This window comes from Henckelia pumila, chromosome 2 (genome assembly GCF_033568475.1).
Source record: "Henckelia pumila isolate YLH828 chromosome 2, ASM3356847v2, whole genome shotgun sequence".
Lineage (NCBI taxonomy): Eukaryota > Viridiplantae > Streptophyta > Magnoliopsida > Lamiales > Gesneriaceae > Henckelia > Henckelia pumila.
Window position 1 is genome coordinate 145,397,031 of NC_133121.1, and position 19,879 is coordinate 145,416,909.

Sequence of the window (19,879 nt, forward strand, 5' to 3'; positions counted from 1 at the left end):
CCAGAGTGAGCTTGTTTTCCTTTGTCTGGTCATTCCCTTCACACAGCTGAGTGAGCTTCTCCCAAATCTCCTTTGCTGTGGAACATGACTTGATTTTGCTGAACATATTCTTGTCCAGTGTTTTGTATAGGATGTCCCGGGCCACATTGTCAAGATTGGCCTTCTTTTTGTCCTCAGTGGTCCACTCAGCTCTTGGTTTCTCAATCATTTGTCCTGCACCATCGGCTAGAGCTGGGTTGACCTTCATAATTTTGATAGGACCGTCTGTTATGACATATAGCATGTCATCATCCTGTGCTGCAAGATGTGCCTGCATGCGAATTTTCCAATCATCATACTCTTCTTTAGAAAACATAGGAATTCTGTTGAAAGAAGTCATGATTTGAAAACTTCAGATCAGCAGTTGAGAAAGGAACCCGCTCTGATACCACTTGTTGGGATCGGTTCAGAGGGTAGAGGGGGGGTGAATACACTCTGAAACTTTTCTTCTTCTTCTTTAAAATGATCAAGTGAGGTTTAGTTCACTTAATCAGTTTTCTCAACTTCTAAAACGTTTTGAACAACTTAAATAGTGCGGAAATAGTTCAGAGGTTTTAGTGATGCAAAGTTTATAATGCAATGTATGAGCAGGATGTAAGATAAATGGCAGTAAATGCTAAAGCACGATTTTATGGAAGTTCGAAGGCTTAATCCTTCTACGTCTCCCCTTCTTCCACTTAGGAAGGAATTCACTAGAGGACTTTGGTTATTACAACGTCTTGTAATACACCCACTTCAGACTTAGGACTTATCCAATGCCTAATCCGAAACTCCTAGATTTACACAGATAAGATTCTCAGTTCTTATCAAACTGGTGGAAGCTTTCAGAGCAGCTTCAAGTCTCTTCAACACTGAGTATAGTTGAGTTGAGCTTCTCAGACTGCAGAGCGGTCGAGAGGCTTGAAAACCCTAGGATGATCCTTGACGATCAGATATGTGAACTGTAGGCGAGGGTTTATTTGAGCAGCAGATGAATGATCTTGTAAGTGTGCTCAAGTATATCAGATGAGGACTTCTGATATTAGTCAAGTGATTGAAATTTTTCTGAGTTGCTTGTCTCTCTTCGTTGTCTCGTATCACTTGTTGTTGTTCTTGTTGTTTTTTTTTCTTTTTGAGCAATCTTCCCTTTATATAGGTCAATCATCAACGTCTTTATTTTGAACGTTCTGATGCTGCATTGAATGCACATTTAATGCTCATAAATGCATTGATGATTTTGCATGAGGATCGTACACTGCAGACAACTTCCAGGGTCCAAAACTGGAATAAACGGTCGAATGCTTTATCTGCAGTCATTCTGTGTTTTTGCCATTTTGGTACAACCTGTTGTCTTGATTTGCAGGAGTCAACAAATCTTCTGAAACGCCGGTTCTGCTTTTAATAAAAGATCCTGCAAAGAACATCTTGTCACAGGTACTTGTCTCGAGATATCTAGATAGGCAGTTGGCATTCTACCGGTAGAGATATTTGTCCTCTGCTGGTTTGAATAACCAGTCGATAAGCTTGTGACTTCAACCGGTCGAGAGATAAAGGCGGTTGACAAGCTTCCGGTAGATAGATTTATCCTCTGCTGGTTTTGATAGCCAGTCGATAGGCTTGTGACTTCAGCCGGTCGAGAGCAAAGGCGGTTGACAAGCTTCCGGTAGATAGATTTATCCTCTGCTGGTTTTGATAGCCAGTCGATAGGCTTGTGACTTCAGCCGGTCGAGAGCAAAGGCGGTTGACAAGCTTCCGGTAGAAGTTGTAGTAGATTCCTGAAATACAATGGTTGGCAGCACATTCCTATACAATGAGTTGTTGTTTGTTATCACCAAAATATCGGATTCAACATAATGGACCGAGTCTAAACTTAGTCTTGTATTAAACCCGTCCCGGAGAAACGAGTTTAGACTCGCCCAAACGTGTTCACAAACAAGTCCAAGTGGGTCTTCGCGTTTGGCCAGACCCATCATATAAATTGTTGTTAATAAAGATGATAAGAATATTGATTTTTTCATAGAAAAAAATAATGCATGATAAATGAAAAAAAATCGTGAAATATATAAAAATTCATTATATAGAGGAAAATATTTATTAATAATTTAAATTAAGATTTAGAATGCATTATATATGCTATTATTTCTATTACATGAATTAATATTTGTAAAACAAGTAATTAACACATAAATTAGAACATTACAAAATGAATATTTTATTTAATTTGATTAACATATCTCACATATTATCAAATACATAATAAATCATATACATCGATTCATAGCAACATACATAAGAAAAAAAATAAAACAAATGCATGATACCAAAAATGTCATACTTGCTCAATATTAATCAACCAAATAATTGAAATTCGAGTTAATAATTGCATAAGAATCAATATCAATATTGTTCCAAAATAAAACTATATTAAAATTTAAAAAAAATTATATCTATAGGTTAACATGAGTTATTGATAATGCATTATTTTAAATTGTTATAATGATGACTGTAAATTGAAACTGTAAACTTTTGGTAAAGTGACAAGCGATCGGTCATACAATTGATATCAAAGATAAGGTCATGTGTTCGATTCTCATTGATTACAAGAAATGCAATGAAGATTGTTGAGTGAAATAAGTGTGAATCGAATCGACTCCTAGATTTGCAAGAAATTTCCGTTGCGAAGTGCAGTTAGCGACGGAATAACGATAGATTTTTCGGTCGTTAATTGGATTTTTTGTTTTTTTGGTAGTGAAAGAGCACTAAAAAATAAACAAGCACGTAAATTTGGGGCCGAAGAAGTACCCAATTATTTAATTAATACTAGTTATGGAGCACAACGCTTTGCGTGTGTAATATAATGTTTTATATTAAAATTTTGTGATCCGAAAATACATGTGTGTGAGAAGCTAGATTTTCAATTGAAGAGAAAATGGGAGAAATTGATGCAAAGTGAAAATTTGGCTGCAATAAAAGGGCAAAACTGGAAGAAAATTTTAGTGTCATCACACCATACCAAAAACAGTTTTTATAATGGTCTCAAACATTATAATATAGTATAGATTCTAAAAATCCTACCTTTTCATATAAATATTTCTATTTCTTCTTAATTTCTTTCTATCCTATCTTGAGTCTTGAGTAAAATATTCTATTCAATTTTTTACTTTTATTTTACCGGAAGTCCGGAACAATTAAATGTAATAATTTTAATTAGTTATCAATTTTCTTATTTTTTTCAATAAATTTTTTCATTAAATATTATTTAAAACTACAAACTAATCTTAATATTTATGATAATATTCAAAAACTATTCTCTTAAATATTTTTTTTGTGAAAAACGTAACTATTGGTGTTATTTCACATTATCACATTCAATTTTTGTCGTAGCACGGATATTGAAGTACAATACTATCGGTGTTAGGAGTATGAAATGTCGTACGATTTAAAAAGCTTTGAATTCATTGTTACAATTAATTATTTGGTAAAACAACAACTTGATCCTAAATTGATATCAAAGTTAAAATCATATGTTCAATTCTCATGGATTGCATTAAAAAATGTGTAATTATTTATAAGGAAGATTTTTTAGTGCAATAATTATTCCTATTAATAAAAAGATTGGTCAATAAATGATGATTGACAACCTGGATTGCTGTTAATTAAAAAAATTGTGTTGCATAATTAATCGGCCCACTCTCATAATAAAAATATAAACATTTAGCTCTATTATCTTCTAAATATTTTAACATTTTTCTAAAAATAAAACCTTATACCGTAGTCCGTATATGGCTATATGCAGTATGCTCAAAGACGAGGCCATAACGCGTTCAGCATAAATCTACCGAAACACCCCTTTTTAAGTTCACATTTAATTTTAAAAATTTACAAACAACCCATATGGTCTAATAAATCAATTTTTTGAGACGGATCTTCAATCCGATTCATAAAAAAATAAATTTTTTTTATCAAAAATATTACTTTTCACTATAGTCATAAACAATTCGATCTATCTTATAAATATATATAGAACCGTAAGACCGTATCATATGAGACATGTTACTCCTAAAAATTGTCACCAAGTACCACCCCTAATTAACCAAAGTTTAACTTAATTAAATTGGTTTGATTCAAAATTTTCCAATCTCTATGCGTCACCCTTGATCCAGCAATAGTAAAAAGACATGCATAATAATTAGATAACTTGATATTGAAGATTATTGTGAGAATTAATTAGCTTGCACTGGGACAGTGTGTTTGCTAATAAAACCTGATCCAAGAATCACGTACTAGCATATATGTATATTGTCAAAAAGACAAATATAAAACTACAAAAATCTGACAATTTAATTGTTATATATCGCATTCAAGTAGGTACCGTATCTTTCCATAACGATAAAATAAATCACGTATTTTTCCTTGATAATTAATTATTAATGTTGCTAGACACCTTAAATATTCCATGCAATAGCATGAATGGATATCATGAAAATAACGACAAACTTTATAATATATTATATGGACTAAATCATACAGGCAACATTGCAAACAATTGCAAAACATAATACTACCTGTAGAGTCGGTATACTAATATTAGAAAATTGTAATTTCCTTCCTCTACTTTTTCCTTTTGTAATTTTGGTCCCCCTTTGTACGTGTACTCAAAATTGAGGTTTGGCTCTTTTCTTTCTTTTTTTCTTTTTTTAAATTTTAGTCATTTCTCAGGAGGAACGGTAATGTGATATTGCATATGCATCGGCAGCACACCAAGACCACGTTGAAAAAATAAACAAAATTGCAAAAAAGTACAAAGATAACATATATACTACTACAACTGAATTTTTTTTTTGAGAAACTACAACTGAAATTTGACAACATATAAAGATGACCAAAATCTTAAATAGACAAATTTACATAAACAAAATTGCAATTTTCCCAACTAATATTCGTAACGTATAATTTGCTATAGAGCAGGTCTCCTCTAAGATGATATCACGGATTTATATCTGTGAGACTGATCGAATCCAACCCATACATATAATAAATTAAAAGTAATATTGTTGACATAAAAAATAATATTTTTTTTTCAGGTAGAGTTAATAAAACTTCTATATCACAAAACTGACCCATAAGACGATATCATCGAAGTTTTTGCATGTGAATATGTTATCTATCCAAGATCTCCCAGAATCAACTACTACAACATCACCACACCACTATTATCAACGTTGACATCATCATGCGATCAAGTTATCAACTTCACCATACTAACTTTCTCACGTTATTAAACATGCTCTCATGTTATCTATCCAAGATCTCCCTGAATCAACTACTCTTTTTGTCCAACATTTTTCCCGTGATAATCGGTGTTGATCCTGATCAGTCGGAGAGATTAAATATTAAAAGGAAACCTTCTCACTATTGAGACCAAATCTCATGCATGCGCAACCAAATTTATAACACATCATAAAAAGGAATGGCTTCAAATTTTTTTTATCACCGAAAATGACATATAATATATAAGCAAGTGGCATTTATACTAATATATTTAATCACAGTAGCACACAGATCTACTCCAGGTGTGTTTCAAAACTTGGACTCGAAGTCGAAGATACAACATTAGCGTAGAGACAAAACTATAGGACTCATATCTTCTTAAAGAAAATATTATACATAATTTTTTTTTCTAAAATCTTCTTTGAAAAATTCAATAATCTATTTTATAGCAAAAGAAAGGATCCCCAACAGCCGGCCTCGAGTAGAATATTCATGACTTTGTCTTAAGAAAATTCGAAGACCTTTTCATAAGTTCTCTTCCCACACAGACCTCAAAATTTCTGAAACCTAAGCTCTTATGTTGTCTGTTTCATCAAACCCTTGTCCTAAAAAAGTATCCTTTACAGATACATGTAATTGTCTGTTGCATCAAACCCTTGTCCTTAAAAAGAATCCTTTTCCTGCAGATGCATACATAATCCTGATCCAGTCCCTCAATAGAAATATACTGAACAGTTGAACTACATATATATATCTCCTCCCTTTTCTGAGATTTTCGAAGAAAATCGATCCTGTCGAAAATTCAAGAACTGATAGCTAGGTAGCTAGCTAGCTTGCCATGGAGTTCAATTTGCATCAAGAAGAATTAGTGAATTCCAGTGAAGAAGTTGAGCAAGACAACGGTTTCGATTTAGGCGTAGGCCGATCATACGAGTGCGTCTATTGCAAGAGGGGTTTCGATTCAGCACAGGCTTTGGGTGGCCACATGAATATACACAGAAAAGATAAGTCAAGAAACAAGCCCACATCAAGAAAGCCAGAAGATGATAGTAACTACACAGGTCCAAGATTGTACCAGCAAATCCCGGAATCGAGAAACGATCATTTGGAGCATCATGATCATCATACAAAATATGCAACACGTTTCCAAGAATTATATGCTGGTACTTCTGGTGCTACAAGACCCTTGTATGGAAGCCATAATTATGATGAGCAGCAGCAGGTATATAGGCACGCCCATGATTTCGATCATTGCGATACAAACCCGATGATTCGTGGAGACTTGGGTGTTGGCTTGGAATTCACCCCATTGATTGCGGAAGATTTGGAGAAGAACACACTGCAGGTGGAGAATAATTCAAAAGAGGACTTGGATTTGGAACTTAGACTTGGATATGATTCTTGAAACAAGTACTACGCCGCTAATAAGCATACATATATATATAGTTGCTTATTAATTATTTCTGCAGTTTATGGATTTTCACTCCTTTTAATTTGGAGGGGCACATATATATATTTAGCCCTTGTGTTTACAATTTTGATTGTGTCACCAATATGCTTCTTTACCTACATGAAAATGAAGAGAGATCAAGACCTCTCGCCAACAAGTGGCAATTACAATGAAGTGATAGCATTAATCATGCTAGCTAGGGGTCGGCATTTTCTTTAGGACTTTCTATTTTCAAGGAGTCAAAATACAATCTCTTACAAGGATATAATATATGTGTTGGTTTAAGTGAAGTTTCACCATCATCTATAACAGCAGAGCTACAATGCAGCTCATCATTTGTAAAACTCATTATTGGATATTCATGTGCGAGAATTTCCATATAGAGCATGGTTCACCATCAAATTCAAGGCCATGACCGACCGCTCTTAATGAGAACAACAGCTACTGCGACAAAGTTCCAATGCTAAAACCAATGTTCTAAAAGGCGCCGCCTAGACCCGCCTAGGCGCTAGGCGGTTGTCCACCGCCTCGCTTTCTTGCTAGGCTATGCCTCTAGGCGTTATCCGCCTAATCTCCCGCCTAGACGAGCAGAAATCCGCCTAGGCCGTTACTATTTTTTATTTAAAAAATTTAAAAATAAAAAACTAAAAGAGAGACGCGAAGCGAGAAACAAACACAGAAAAAAAGAAAAAGCGCAAAAAAGAAAGTCAAGCAAAAAAATTAAATGTCATATTACATATGAAGACTTGATATCTATTAATATTTATGTTGTTGTTGTTATTATTATTATTAAAATTTTATAAGATTTTCGTCCAAAAACTGAAAAACATAAGATATAAAAATTATATTCTATAGTAAAATCATGAATATTCCAAGTTATTTATTATTTAGATTTAAAAAAAACCGCTTAGGCCCCTCCTAGGCGGCTAGGTGCTAAGAGGTGGGTCGCCGCCCACCTACCGCTTAGCACTTTTTAGAACCTTGACTAAAACGCATGTGTAACTGTTACTATATAAGATCTTTTTTTTATGGAATGTCACCAATTGGCCGCTGCGTCCGAATCTTCCAATTTTTTCGGATTTTTTTTCATTGAATATCATTCTTTTTTTTTTCCTAATTAAAAAAAATTTCCACCGGCAAACCATGATATAGAGAGCCATTGGGATCAGTTCAACTATGATGATATATTATATAGTAATTGGCTCAACTTAATTTTATGGATCCTGTGATCCACATATTATATATATATATATATATAATTTCTTTAAAGTGTCCATCAATGATGTGACATTATTCTATTGGACCTACAATTTATCACATCTTTATCACATCCAATAAAATAGTGTCACATCATTGATGGGTATGGTGGTGGGCAATTGAAAGAAAATATATATATATATATATATATATTGTTAGATTAGTAGTGCACTCACATTTTATTATTTTATAACATGAATGGATATAGCATATTAGTGCATGGTTACAATATATATATATATATATATATATATATATATATATATATATATATATATATATATATATAAGAAAAAGGGACCTTTCCTCATTTTTACCAACAGTACTTGAGTGGATTCTCAAGCCTCTCCCCCTCCTTTTCGAGGCCCACTAAAATGTTCATAATTAATGGAAGGAATGTATTATGAGGTGTTTTCCAAGATATAAACCATTATATCAGAAAAATGTGTTGAAATTTTACTCATCCCACGATTAAATCTCAGTAACATAATGATAATTGATATGTAGGTTATTGACCTCCATTTTATATATTTTCTAAAGACATATTTATTGGTTTATAAATCCACATTATTGTTTCTAAGAAAAAAAGCACCAGTGGTCTAGTGGTAGAATAGTACCCTGCCACGGTACAGACCCGGGTTCGATTCCCGGCTGGTGCAATGGTTTTTGTTAGTTTCGTTTTTATTTATTTAATCTTCCTTCACGTGGCATCATTTTTCTCTTTTCGGGCCAGTACTGAGCCCAAAATCTGAATCAAGTATGGGCCATATCATTTGCATCGGCCCAATTTAGAATTCTCATTCCCAATTAAATATATTGATCATCTTCCTTACTAAAGTTTTGATATCATATATCACCATCGTGGGTATACATGTCAAAACGGGCCGGCGGGGCAGGCCGACCCGCCTCAACCCTCCTTTAGGCGGGGCGGGCCTCCAAAGGCTCAACCCAACCCAACCCGCCTTGGGCCGCGGGCTGGCCCGCCTAATTTTTTATTAATTTTTTTAAAATAAATGTTATTTTTTAATTAAAAAAATAATAAAAACACTTGAAATTCTAAGAAAATAAAAAATAAAATTTAATCAAAAAGTTTAATCAATATTAAAAAGTATTACTATGAAAAATTAATTAGTAAAATAAAAAATTAAAAAATTAAAAAAAATACTACATAGTTACTAGGATGTTAAATAGAGCTATCCAATGCATTTCTGATGTGTTTCTAACATTTAAACATCTCAAATCAATTCTAAGATGATCTAAATACATGATTTAAGGTAAAATAAGAAGCTCAAAGTATAGAATCTCAAACATGCATCTAAAAGTACAATCTAACAAGTTCAAACCTGGTTTTCTAATTCTCAAACATTCCAATACTTTCTAAACATGCATTTGACAACAACCTTATACTTCTTTAGCTCTTAACCGGAAACCCCACGTCTATGACTTCTTCTCGAGCTATCCAAGTTCTTCTGACTCGCTTCTATTCTATCTGATGCAATGCACACATACAAACAAAGCAACAACCAGATAAATCCGGTGAGAATAAATCTCAGTATAAAAGACATGTATATAAAATACATAAGCATAGAAAGTTCATGCCAATCATGTCGTAGTACTGTCCAATGACAAACATCAATTGTCAAACATATAGATTATACAAGCATAATCTTTTCATACATCTAAAATCATCTACATCATTAATATCAAGGCATGCTGCATATCAAAAGTGTTCAACAATCTTCAAGTATCTAATGTACAACAAATCTGGAAATACAATAACATACCAATTCTATAAGCATATTCGAATAACAAATTATATACTTTTACCTGCTGAATTTATTCCAATTATAATCAATATCATAGAGATACAAATGCAGGTTGAAAGGTAAAGGAGTTCAAATCTCGCAGAATCAATTTTACAAATCATTTCGTTGGGATCCTGGAAAAAAGAGCACAACAAGTCTCCCACCTACACTCCCGATCAGGGTGGTGATGAGCTCTTATTCCCTGGACTTGGAGACTATGCTGGGAACTCTAGCAATATAAATCAATATGTTTCCTAGCCACTCATATATAAGTCCACACGTCCAATATCTTCTTTTCAAATCTGCTTTCAAGGTTTCGAAATAATTGTATTGGAATTCTATTGTCTTGTATTTTTGTTTGGGTCTTTTTACAGACATCGGACATGCAATCTTGTAGTAAGACTCAATTCTATTATATCGGGAGTGCAATCTCACTGTAAGACCCTCTTTTACGTCATCGGGCATGCAATCTTGCAGTAAGGACCAATTCTATTATATCGGTCATGCAATCTTGCAGTAAGGCCCAATTATATTATATCGAGCATGCAATCTTGTAGTAAGACCCAATTCTATTATATCGGGCGTGCGATCTCGTTGTAAGGCCCTCTTTTACGTCATCGGGCATACAATCTTGCAGTAAGGCCCAATTCTATTATATCGGGCGTGCAATCTAGCAATAAGGCTCAATCTATGACTCGACACTTGATAAGCCCGACCAGCTCGGGACCTTGGAAATCCACGCCACTCGTGGTTATCACGTAAATCCACTACTTGTGGTGGTCAAAAGCCCGACCAGCTCGGCACTTTGTAAATCCACGTCACTCGTGGTTATCATATAAACCCACGCCACTCGTGGTTGTCCCAAAAGTTTGATCAGCTCGGCATCTTGTAAATCCACGCAACTCATGGTTATCAAGAAAATCCATGCCACTCGTGGTTGTCTCAAAAGCCCGATCAGCTCGAAACCTTGTAAATCCACGCCACTCGTGGTTATCATGTAAACTCACGCCACTCGTGGTTGTCTCAAAAGACCGATCAGCTTGGCACCTTGTAAATCCACACAACTCGTGGTTATCACGTAAACCCATGTCACTCGTGGTTGTCTCAAAAGACCGACCAACTCGGCACCCTGTAAATCCACGCAACTCGAGGTTATCACGTAAACCCACGCTACTCGTGGTTGTCTCAAAAGCCCGACCAGCTCGGCACCCTGTAAATCCACGCAACTCGTGGTTATCACGTAAATCCACTACTTGTGGTTGTCAAAAGCCCGACCAGCTCGATACCTTGTAAAACCACGACACTCGTGGTTACCACGTAAATCCACTACTTGTGGTTGTCAAAATCCCGATTAGGTCGGCACTACGTAAATCCACCAGTCGTGGAGACTAGTTCGACACTACGTAAACCCACCACTCATGGTTGTATAAAAAGCCCAACCACATACTCAACAACAACAATTATTTTCTACCCTTTATTTGGGCTCGGAGTTTAGCATATTATTCTCTATAGCTCTTTATTTGAGCTCGGTTCTAACCAGATCTTCATCTACAGATATTTATTGGAGGTAGAATTTCAAAAGGCTTGGATCATTATTATATCAGACTGCATTTCTGTTGGAACTTTTAATTATGGTCTTCTCGGATACACATCTCTATGGGCTTCTTGCGGCAATCAGTTTTTTCTTGGATTACGTTTTATGCGTAGTTTTATGTTGGTTTCGGTATCTTGACCCGAATTCTTGAGCGGTTAGTCAATATGGGCTCTTTTGATGACTCTTTATCGACCCGATATGAAAGATCATTTGATTATCTCTTCAGTGTCTGAAGACTATATTAGCCACATTATTTGGCACATTTCAGTAGTTCACTCTGTCGCGAACGCTCAACGAAAATTGCAAACAACCAGAATATTGTCTTACATGCTCTAAAATATAAAGTCAACCACTTCAAAGTTCCTCCTCATTTCACTCGCCGTCACTTCTCTCCGGGAGGTAGTATTGATGATATGATAAAATTTTTATCATATATTTATTTATATTTTAGAGATATATCATAATATTGCATGGATATGCATGCATCTAGTTGCCTTTTACAATAAAATTCTATATGTACTTGGACTCTCTTCCTATAAATAAGGGGTATCTAACCCTTATTACGGGACTTTTTCCACACGTCTTCCATATTTTGTTACACATCTTATTTATGTAGTTTTCCTTTTGTACATGTTTTTCTATCCCTTTAAATTTCCCTACCTTTTCTATTGAATCTTATACTGACTTGAGCGTCGGAGTGGCTTCGCCTTCGGGAGAAGTCATCTCACATATTTTTTTTGATACACAAAAATATTTTGGGATCATTCGGCTCGGTTTATTGAAAAAATTGGTTCGTTGATTATCGGTTCGAGGCAATTGATTTTATGCGAAATTTTTGAACACATCAGTATGTATCAATAAATCGTGCATAACTGTAATTATATGTCATACTGTTCATATGCAAAATGAAGTGGACAATCCAATAAGGGCAAGAGTAATATTAATTAAGGATATCATGGATCAACTTAATCATCATGTATGCATATAAATGAAGAAATTAATAAGTATATCTTAGTTATCATATCAAAACATGCATACAGAGAACATATCATTTAGTTGATATTAGATATTTATTCTTCAGAAATGTAGATAATCTTAGATCTTTGATCTTGAATTTTACATAAAATAGTGTGTGCTACTTCAGGGGCATTAACATGACACTAAAATTTTTGTTACTTCAGGAGCATATATATTAGATTAAAGATTGTTTTTCAGGAGCATAATTGTAGAAATTAGAATTGTTCTCTTAAGAAGAATTAATATAAATAAAAAATATTAACATAAAACCAAAATTTATGCTATTTCAAGGTCATCAATATCAATCTAAATATTGTGTTTTATCGATAGCATTCATGAAAATAAATAAATAAATTATTTATGAGTTTTACTTCAAAAAGCAATCGTGTCGATAACGTGTTGTGAATAGTGACGAATATAGAGAAAGAGAATGCGTAAGAATATCTTACTCATTGTTTTAAAGCTCTACTTATAAAGTACATTCTCAGAGTTCGAATACTAGATAACATGATCTCTTAATTGAAAACTTATCTCAATAATCATTTATAATTTATCTATAACACCATATTTTACAAATCTCTTTACATCCTATCTTTATCTTTCAATATAAAAATTTTATAAATTTAATTTAAAATGTGATATATATATATATATATATATATTTGTGAAACACAAGCAATCTTGATTTTGATGATAAAAAAACTTGTTATTGTGTTTTTAACATACGTTTGTAGTTGATAGATCAAAGTAGGAAGGTTTGAGCTGGAAACTAAATTTATTCAAGATGCAGTTCTGGCGTAGTTGATTGATTTGATCATTTCTTTCAGCTCGGTGATCCAAATGACTAGAGGTCAAAACAGTTAGAAAGCCTACTTAAATATCTACAAGTCATATTCCAGACCAGATCTGTTAGTTCGGATGTTATCCAGGCGAAATGGTAGTCGTAATATCAAGCTGGATGCATTCGTTATAGTAACCAGATCAAACATGAACAGCTCTGGTATTTTGGTCATATCTTCCAACTCGATATCCAAATGGAACAATTCAGTATGCGTTACGAAGCTAAGAGAATGATCTACAAATCATCTTTACAAGTCGAATTATGAATCTATAGTTTTCCGGTTCCATTTTACAAGATTAATTTGTCTAATCATGTTAGAATTAATAAAACATGATTAAGGGATTTTTTATATGATCAAACAGACCAAGGGATCGGGTCCAAAACGTCTGAAAAATGATTAATGGGCTTATTTGGGCTCGGGTAGTTCGGAGGGTCCGAACTCAAGCCTTAGGGGGATCGGATGGTCCGAACCAATCGGAGCCAACAAAGGAGTTTGGAAGCTACAAAGTGATCGGAGCCTCCAAAGTGCAGATCAGAGCGTCCGATCGTGGTGCCATGCACGTGGCAATAGAACTTGAACACGTAGCTGCATGGTAGCGCTTAATCGTGTCACGCCCAAATTACCCGACTCAATCAGATAATCACTAAAAATGTAATAGTGTGAGTAGGAATCGTTCCTACGAGGAAAGGTAAATTTAATGCGTTCTAAATAAATAAAAAGGGGTTTTGAAGTTTGGACTAACTACTAAGAAATTTAAGCAATTAAATATTCAAATTATCACTATCATGCAAGATTGAAAATTAAATTGGAGAAATCAATAAGAGACGAGACTTGGTATCAGTCGACTACATCCTTAATATTCATTCATTCAATCATCGATTCCTTAGAAATAATTAATCATATTAAATATTCGTCATTGAAAATCAAATTCCTGTTTCACCTTAATTTTAGTTAATTAGAAAACAGCATTCTAGATTAACCCTTACCAATAAATTAAACCAGATAACAGCAATCTAGATTTAAATCCACGGTAACATTCAAACTAGTAAAACTGACGAACCTAGACAACACAAACACCAGCGGTTGTATTTAGCCTAGTCAATATTTGATCCTAAAATTTAATAAATTCAACAGCAGAAAATATCAAACGTAGTTGCTTCGCAAATTAGTTCATTCAAACAATTACGGATTTGAATTCTAATTTAGCTATAGCTTGCAAAACAAAATCCTAAGATGGCCAATCCTAAAATCTCGCATACAAACATGAAATAAACCAGATCAAATATTGATACTTAACAAGGATTAAACATTACGAATCGAATCTCATGAATAAAATATATCAAGGTTTCGTCTTCCTCGACCAAGTATTAAAACTTAGCCACAACGATTCATGAAAATTCAAGAATAATTCAAAGAAAATAAGAAAACTTAAGAGAAAATTGAAGAACAAAACCTAGCCTCCAAGAGAGAGTCTCAAAATCTGATAATCAAATCCTCAAAAACGGAATTAAGAGTCTAATAAAGCCTAGAGTCTAAAATAACAAAGTTTCCAAAAATATAAAATTCTTTCCGGATAGCGATGTCCGCTCGATCGGTGAACAGTGGCCGATCGAGCGGGCCAAAAATCCCAAGGCTACTGACTTCAAAAAACACGCACCACTCGATCGGTAAACTTCTGCAGATCGAGCGGCCAAAAATATCCGAGCCTACTGTCTTCGCAAAACATGCTCCGCTCGATCGGTAAACTCCTGCAGATCGAGCGGCCAAAAATTCTTCAGAAATTCCAGCATTTCTATGACTCCAAAGTTCATTCCAAATATCCGCAAAAAAAGCAAAACCTAACCACAAAACCGAGAAACCAATCATGCAAACACGAAAAATGCAATATGAACAAAATGCAAAAATAAAACACGTAAACAAATGCAAAACGACAACAAAATGACACTAACAAATACAATAAAAACATAACTATCAAACTCCCCCACAATTAATCCTTACTCGCCCTCGAGTAAGTCATACAAAACAAAATGAAAGAAAAAAACACATAAGTAAGAAGAATTATGCAATAATATAGCCTCAGAGAAAAACACTTATATTTAAAACAAGTTCATAGCTACTCTCAATCATCAATAATACACCTTCAGTCGAATGCGAATGTGTGTATGTCATATTACCCCAGCTACATGCAACTTCAAAAGACAAAGTTTCAAAACTGTTCGCCGACCTATAACAATTCAGTGTAAGCCTCACCATCAAGAACTCTCCTCCCAACAATCCTTCAACACAACACAACTGCCTTGAGAATAATTACGCACGTTGGATTATGCACCCGACATTTTTAAACAGTCCCAATAATTACCCGCAGACTTAGCTATAACTAGATAGGATTCGTATTTTAATTCCCTCTTCTATAGCCCGGATGGAACTACAATCCCATTAGGTACGCAAACTTAGCTATGAAATAGTGAATAGAATTTCATTCACATTTCACGTCCGGATGGAATTGTTATACATTTTTTTTTCAAAAGAAAAACCCCATGTAATCCGCATACTTAGCCACAAATAAGATGAATAGGATTTCAAACATCTTGCTCGCAACCCGGATGGAGTTAATTGGTTTCCAAAAAAAAACTGTTTTTCTTTTTCATAAAACGAAAAATTTTAAGGTGCGCCCAAGAAACTGTATGCCATATCAAAAAAATCAAGATTCAAGCACTATCAAATTCCACAAATACCTATTATCGTGCAATGGTCCAACAGCCATCCACAAAATCTAATACATCACTACACTTCACTGATTAAATATGTGTGCTTAAGAATATTCAACAATCAACCTACGGTTTCTCATATCCAATCAAGAGTAAATTTTTTTCAAAAATTCATAATTTTTCAACTATCTCATCATAGGCTAACAACTCATCCTCAACTTAAGCATTTTGACAACATAAACGACAACAACAACAATACGATGCATAACAACACAAGAAAAATGTAGTACAAACAAAGGAAACAAAATGCAAAAATGCATACAATGCAACCCCCCCACACTGAACATAAGCATTGTCCTCAATGCATTACAAGACAAAACACAAAGAAACAAATAAACAGAATGAGATGCAAAAATTGAAAACGGAACTCCCCTAGTTTAAAGGTCGGCGGCGTTTTCCTCCTCAGCCTTCGGAGGAAGGACAGGAGTGGCATACTGGAACGGAAAAGGCGGCGGATATGGCAGAGCAGCCGAAACGGATTTTGGATCAAGACCAAAGTGCAATGTGAGATTTCGCAATAAAGAATCCACAGCTTGCGAATTATGAGCCGCCACCGTATTATATGCATCCTGATGATGGGCGTAGGCAGTGAGCTCACGGATGGCATCGTCTTGAGAGCGACGAGGAGGTGGAGGCGGCCTTGGCGGGGTTGGCGGTTGTTGAAAGTGGTCGTCCCTCATAAAATGCTTAACACGATACGCCCTCTTGGCTTCGATAAAAGCGGCGTCGTTGACAAAGAGCCAGGTGAATTCGGCATAAGAGTGATCGGCGGCTCGAGAAGATGACTCGCTTTGAACGCGGGTTCGTTTAGGTCCCATGGAAAAGTAAGAAGATGATACAGATAGTAAAGATGCAATACGTCGAACACCTGACGTTCGACAAAATCCCGGTAGATCCTTGAAGAAACGTGAGATAAACAGGCAAAGAACGAAGTCCGGTAGAGGTGCCTGAGAGTATGGATGGCCTGAGAAAGGTAATCTGCGACGAGGAGAAATTTCGTGAGAGGCTGACTGGCGGCGTGAGCAATTTCTCGAAGAGAGAGGAGGCCGGAAAAGATGATCTGAGATGATCGTGCTTGGAGAGTCGTGGTGTTGCCTCCGAGAAATTCCATGCGGATTAAGATAAAGAACAATGAATCATACGAAAGAAATTGGTAGAAAGGGTTTTGGGGATTTAGGGATTTGGTACGAAAGAGGGGTGAGATGGGATAGAATGAAAGGGGGGAGAAGGGAAATCTGCGTTTAAATTAGTGTAAAAAGTCTGTCGCTCGATCGGCAAGATGTTGCAGATCGAGCGACGACAAAAGGCCCAACTCACTGCCCGACAAAAGCGCTCTCGATCGATTGGTAAAATATTGCCGATCGAGCGAGAAAAAAAAATCAACTTACTGCCTCGAATTGAAAGAGAGCTCGCTCGATCGGTAAGATGTTGCCGATCGAGCGAGCAAAAAAAAAAATATTTTTGGCTTTTTCAAAATTTCGGAAAAACAAGAAAAAAAAACTTGGAAATAAAAGTAAAATTAAGGGAAAAGAAACGAAAAACCACTGGGTTGCCTCCCAGTCAGCGCTAAATTTTCAGTTAGTCTATAGCTCGACTGCACGCCGCGATTTAGTCGACATGTGGCGGAGCATCAAGAGTGATATCATGCTCGCTTTCTCCGACATGTTCTTGGACTCCTTCATAATAGTGTTTAAGCCGGTGACCATTCACCTTGAATGTTTTGGATGTGTCCAAACTTTGAATTTTGACTGCACCATGAGAAAAGACATTAGTTACAACAAACGGTCCATTCCAACGCGAACGTAACTTACCTGGAAACAACCAAAGTCGGGAATGATAGAGCAAAACTTTCTGACCGACTTCGAAGTGCCGTCTAGAGATCATCTTGTCGTGGAAGACCTTTGTTTTTTTCTTGTAAATCTTGGAGCTGGCATTGGCATCATTGCAGATCTCTTCCAATTCTTGCAACTGCAGCATTCGATGCTCGCCACTCTCATCCATCTGCATGTTAAAGTTTTTTATAGCCCAATAGGCTCTATGCTCCAATTCCACCGGCAGATGACAAGGTTTTCCAAAAATTAGCCGATATGAAGACATTCCAATCGGTGTCTTGAATGCGGTCCTATACACCCACAAGACATCATCCAGCAAGCTCCAATCCTTTCTATTAGGATTCACGATCTTTTCTAGGATAGATTTGATCTCTCTGTTCGATACCTCAGCTTGACCGTTGGATTTTGGATGATATGCAGTGGAGATCCTGTGCGTCCTATGGTACTTTTTAAGCAAACTCGCCACAGTTCGGTTGCAGAAGTGTGTACTTCTATCACTGATGAGGGCTCTCGGAATTCCAAACATAGAGAAAAGGTTATGCTTGATAAACTCTGCAAAACTTGAGAATTGTCAGTACGGGTGGCCTTTGCTTCCACCCATTTCGAGACATAGTCCACATCAAGTAATATATAAATAAACCCATATGAACTTGGAAAAGGTCCCATGAAGTCGATGCCCAAAACATCAAAGATCTCACAAACTAGAATAGGTTGTTGGGGAATCTCCTTTCGTTGGGAGATGTTACCTGTATTTTGGCATTGAGCGCACGACTTACAGAACAGGTATGCGTCTCGAAATAAGGAAGGCCAAAAAAATCCGTTGTCCAACACCTTCCTTGATGTCCTTTTCGCTTCGAAGTGGCCACCGCATGCATAAGAATGACAAAATGTGAGGATAGGGATTACCTCGCTCGCGGGTACACATCGTCGTATGACTTGATCAGCACAGTGTTTCCACAAGTATGGATCATTCCACACATAATACTTTGCATCGCTCCTCACTTTGTCCTTTTGCGCCCTTGAAAATTTAGAGGGAAACCCATTAGTAACTAAATAATTCACAATGTTTGTGTACCAGGGTAATTCGGCGCTTGCTGAAAATAATTGCTCATCAGGAAATTCTTCTCGCAAATTCAGCTCCTAATTAACGTGAACTAGGCGACTCAAGTGGTCAGCGACTTGATTCTCGGTCCCTCTTTTGTCCTTGATTTCCACATCAAATTCGCTCAAAAGTAATATCCATCGTATCAGCCTTGGCTTTGCCTCCTTCTTCGCCATCAGAAAACGAAGAGCTGCATGATTAGAGTAAACAATAACTTTAGTACCAAGTAAATAAGAGCAAAATTTTTCTAATACAAAGACCACAACTAAAAGCTCCTTTTCAGTGGTGGAGTAGTTTCGTTGGGCATCGTTCAGGATACGCGAAGCGTAGTATATAGCATGCAATGCTTTCCCAACTTTTTGTCCTAAAACAGCGCCAACTGCATAGTCACTGGCATCACACATGATCTCGAATGGCTTGCTCCAATCCGGTGGCTGGATTATTGGTGCAGATGTCAAGGAATATTTGAGTTGATCAAATGATGTTTTGCATGGTGCATCAAATTCAAACGGAACATCTTTTTGCAACAACTTGCATATGGGGGATGCGATCTTGGCGAAGTCCTGAATGTATCTCCTGTAAAAACCTGCATGGCCAAGAAAATAACACACTTTCCACACACATGTGGGATAATGGAGAGACTGAATGATATCAATTTTAGCCTTATCCACCTCTTTTCCCTTAGATGAAACTACATGACCCAATACAACACCTTGCCTAACCATAAAATGACATTTTTCCGAATTTAAAACCAAGTTGGTTTTGACACATCTTTTAAGAACAAGTGCAAGGTTAGACAGACAATTTTTGAATGAATCACCATAGACAGTAAAATCATCCATAAAAAATTCTAAGATATGCTCAATGAAGTTCGAAAAAATACTAACCATACACCGTTAGAAAGTGGCCAGTGCATTGCAAAG

General features: G+C 35.9%; 1 protein-coding gene and 1 non-coding gene across 2 annotated transcripts; both read left to right on the forward strand.

Annotated features, from left to right (window-relative positions):
* Positions 1–6,127: 6,127 nt before the first annotated feature.
* LOC140878628 (uncharacterized) lies at positions 6,128–6,694 on the forward strand. The gene has a single exon (XM_073282244.1). It carries the CDS (start codon positions 6,128–6,130, stop codon positions 6,692–6,694), a length of 567 nt encoding a protein of 188 aa, XP_073138345.1.
* Positions 6,695–8,584: 1,890 nt separating this feature from the next.
* Positions 8,585–8,655, forward strand: TRNAG-GCC (transfer RNA glycine (anticodon GCC)). The gene has a single exon. It is a non-coding gene; the product is annotated as a tRNA-Gly (tRNA).
* The last annotated feature ends 11,224 nt before the right edge of the window (positions 8,656–19,879 follow it).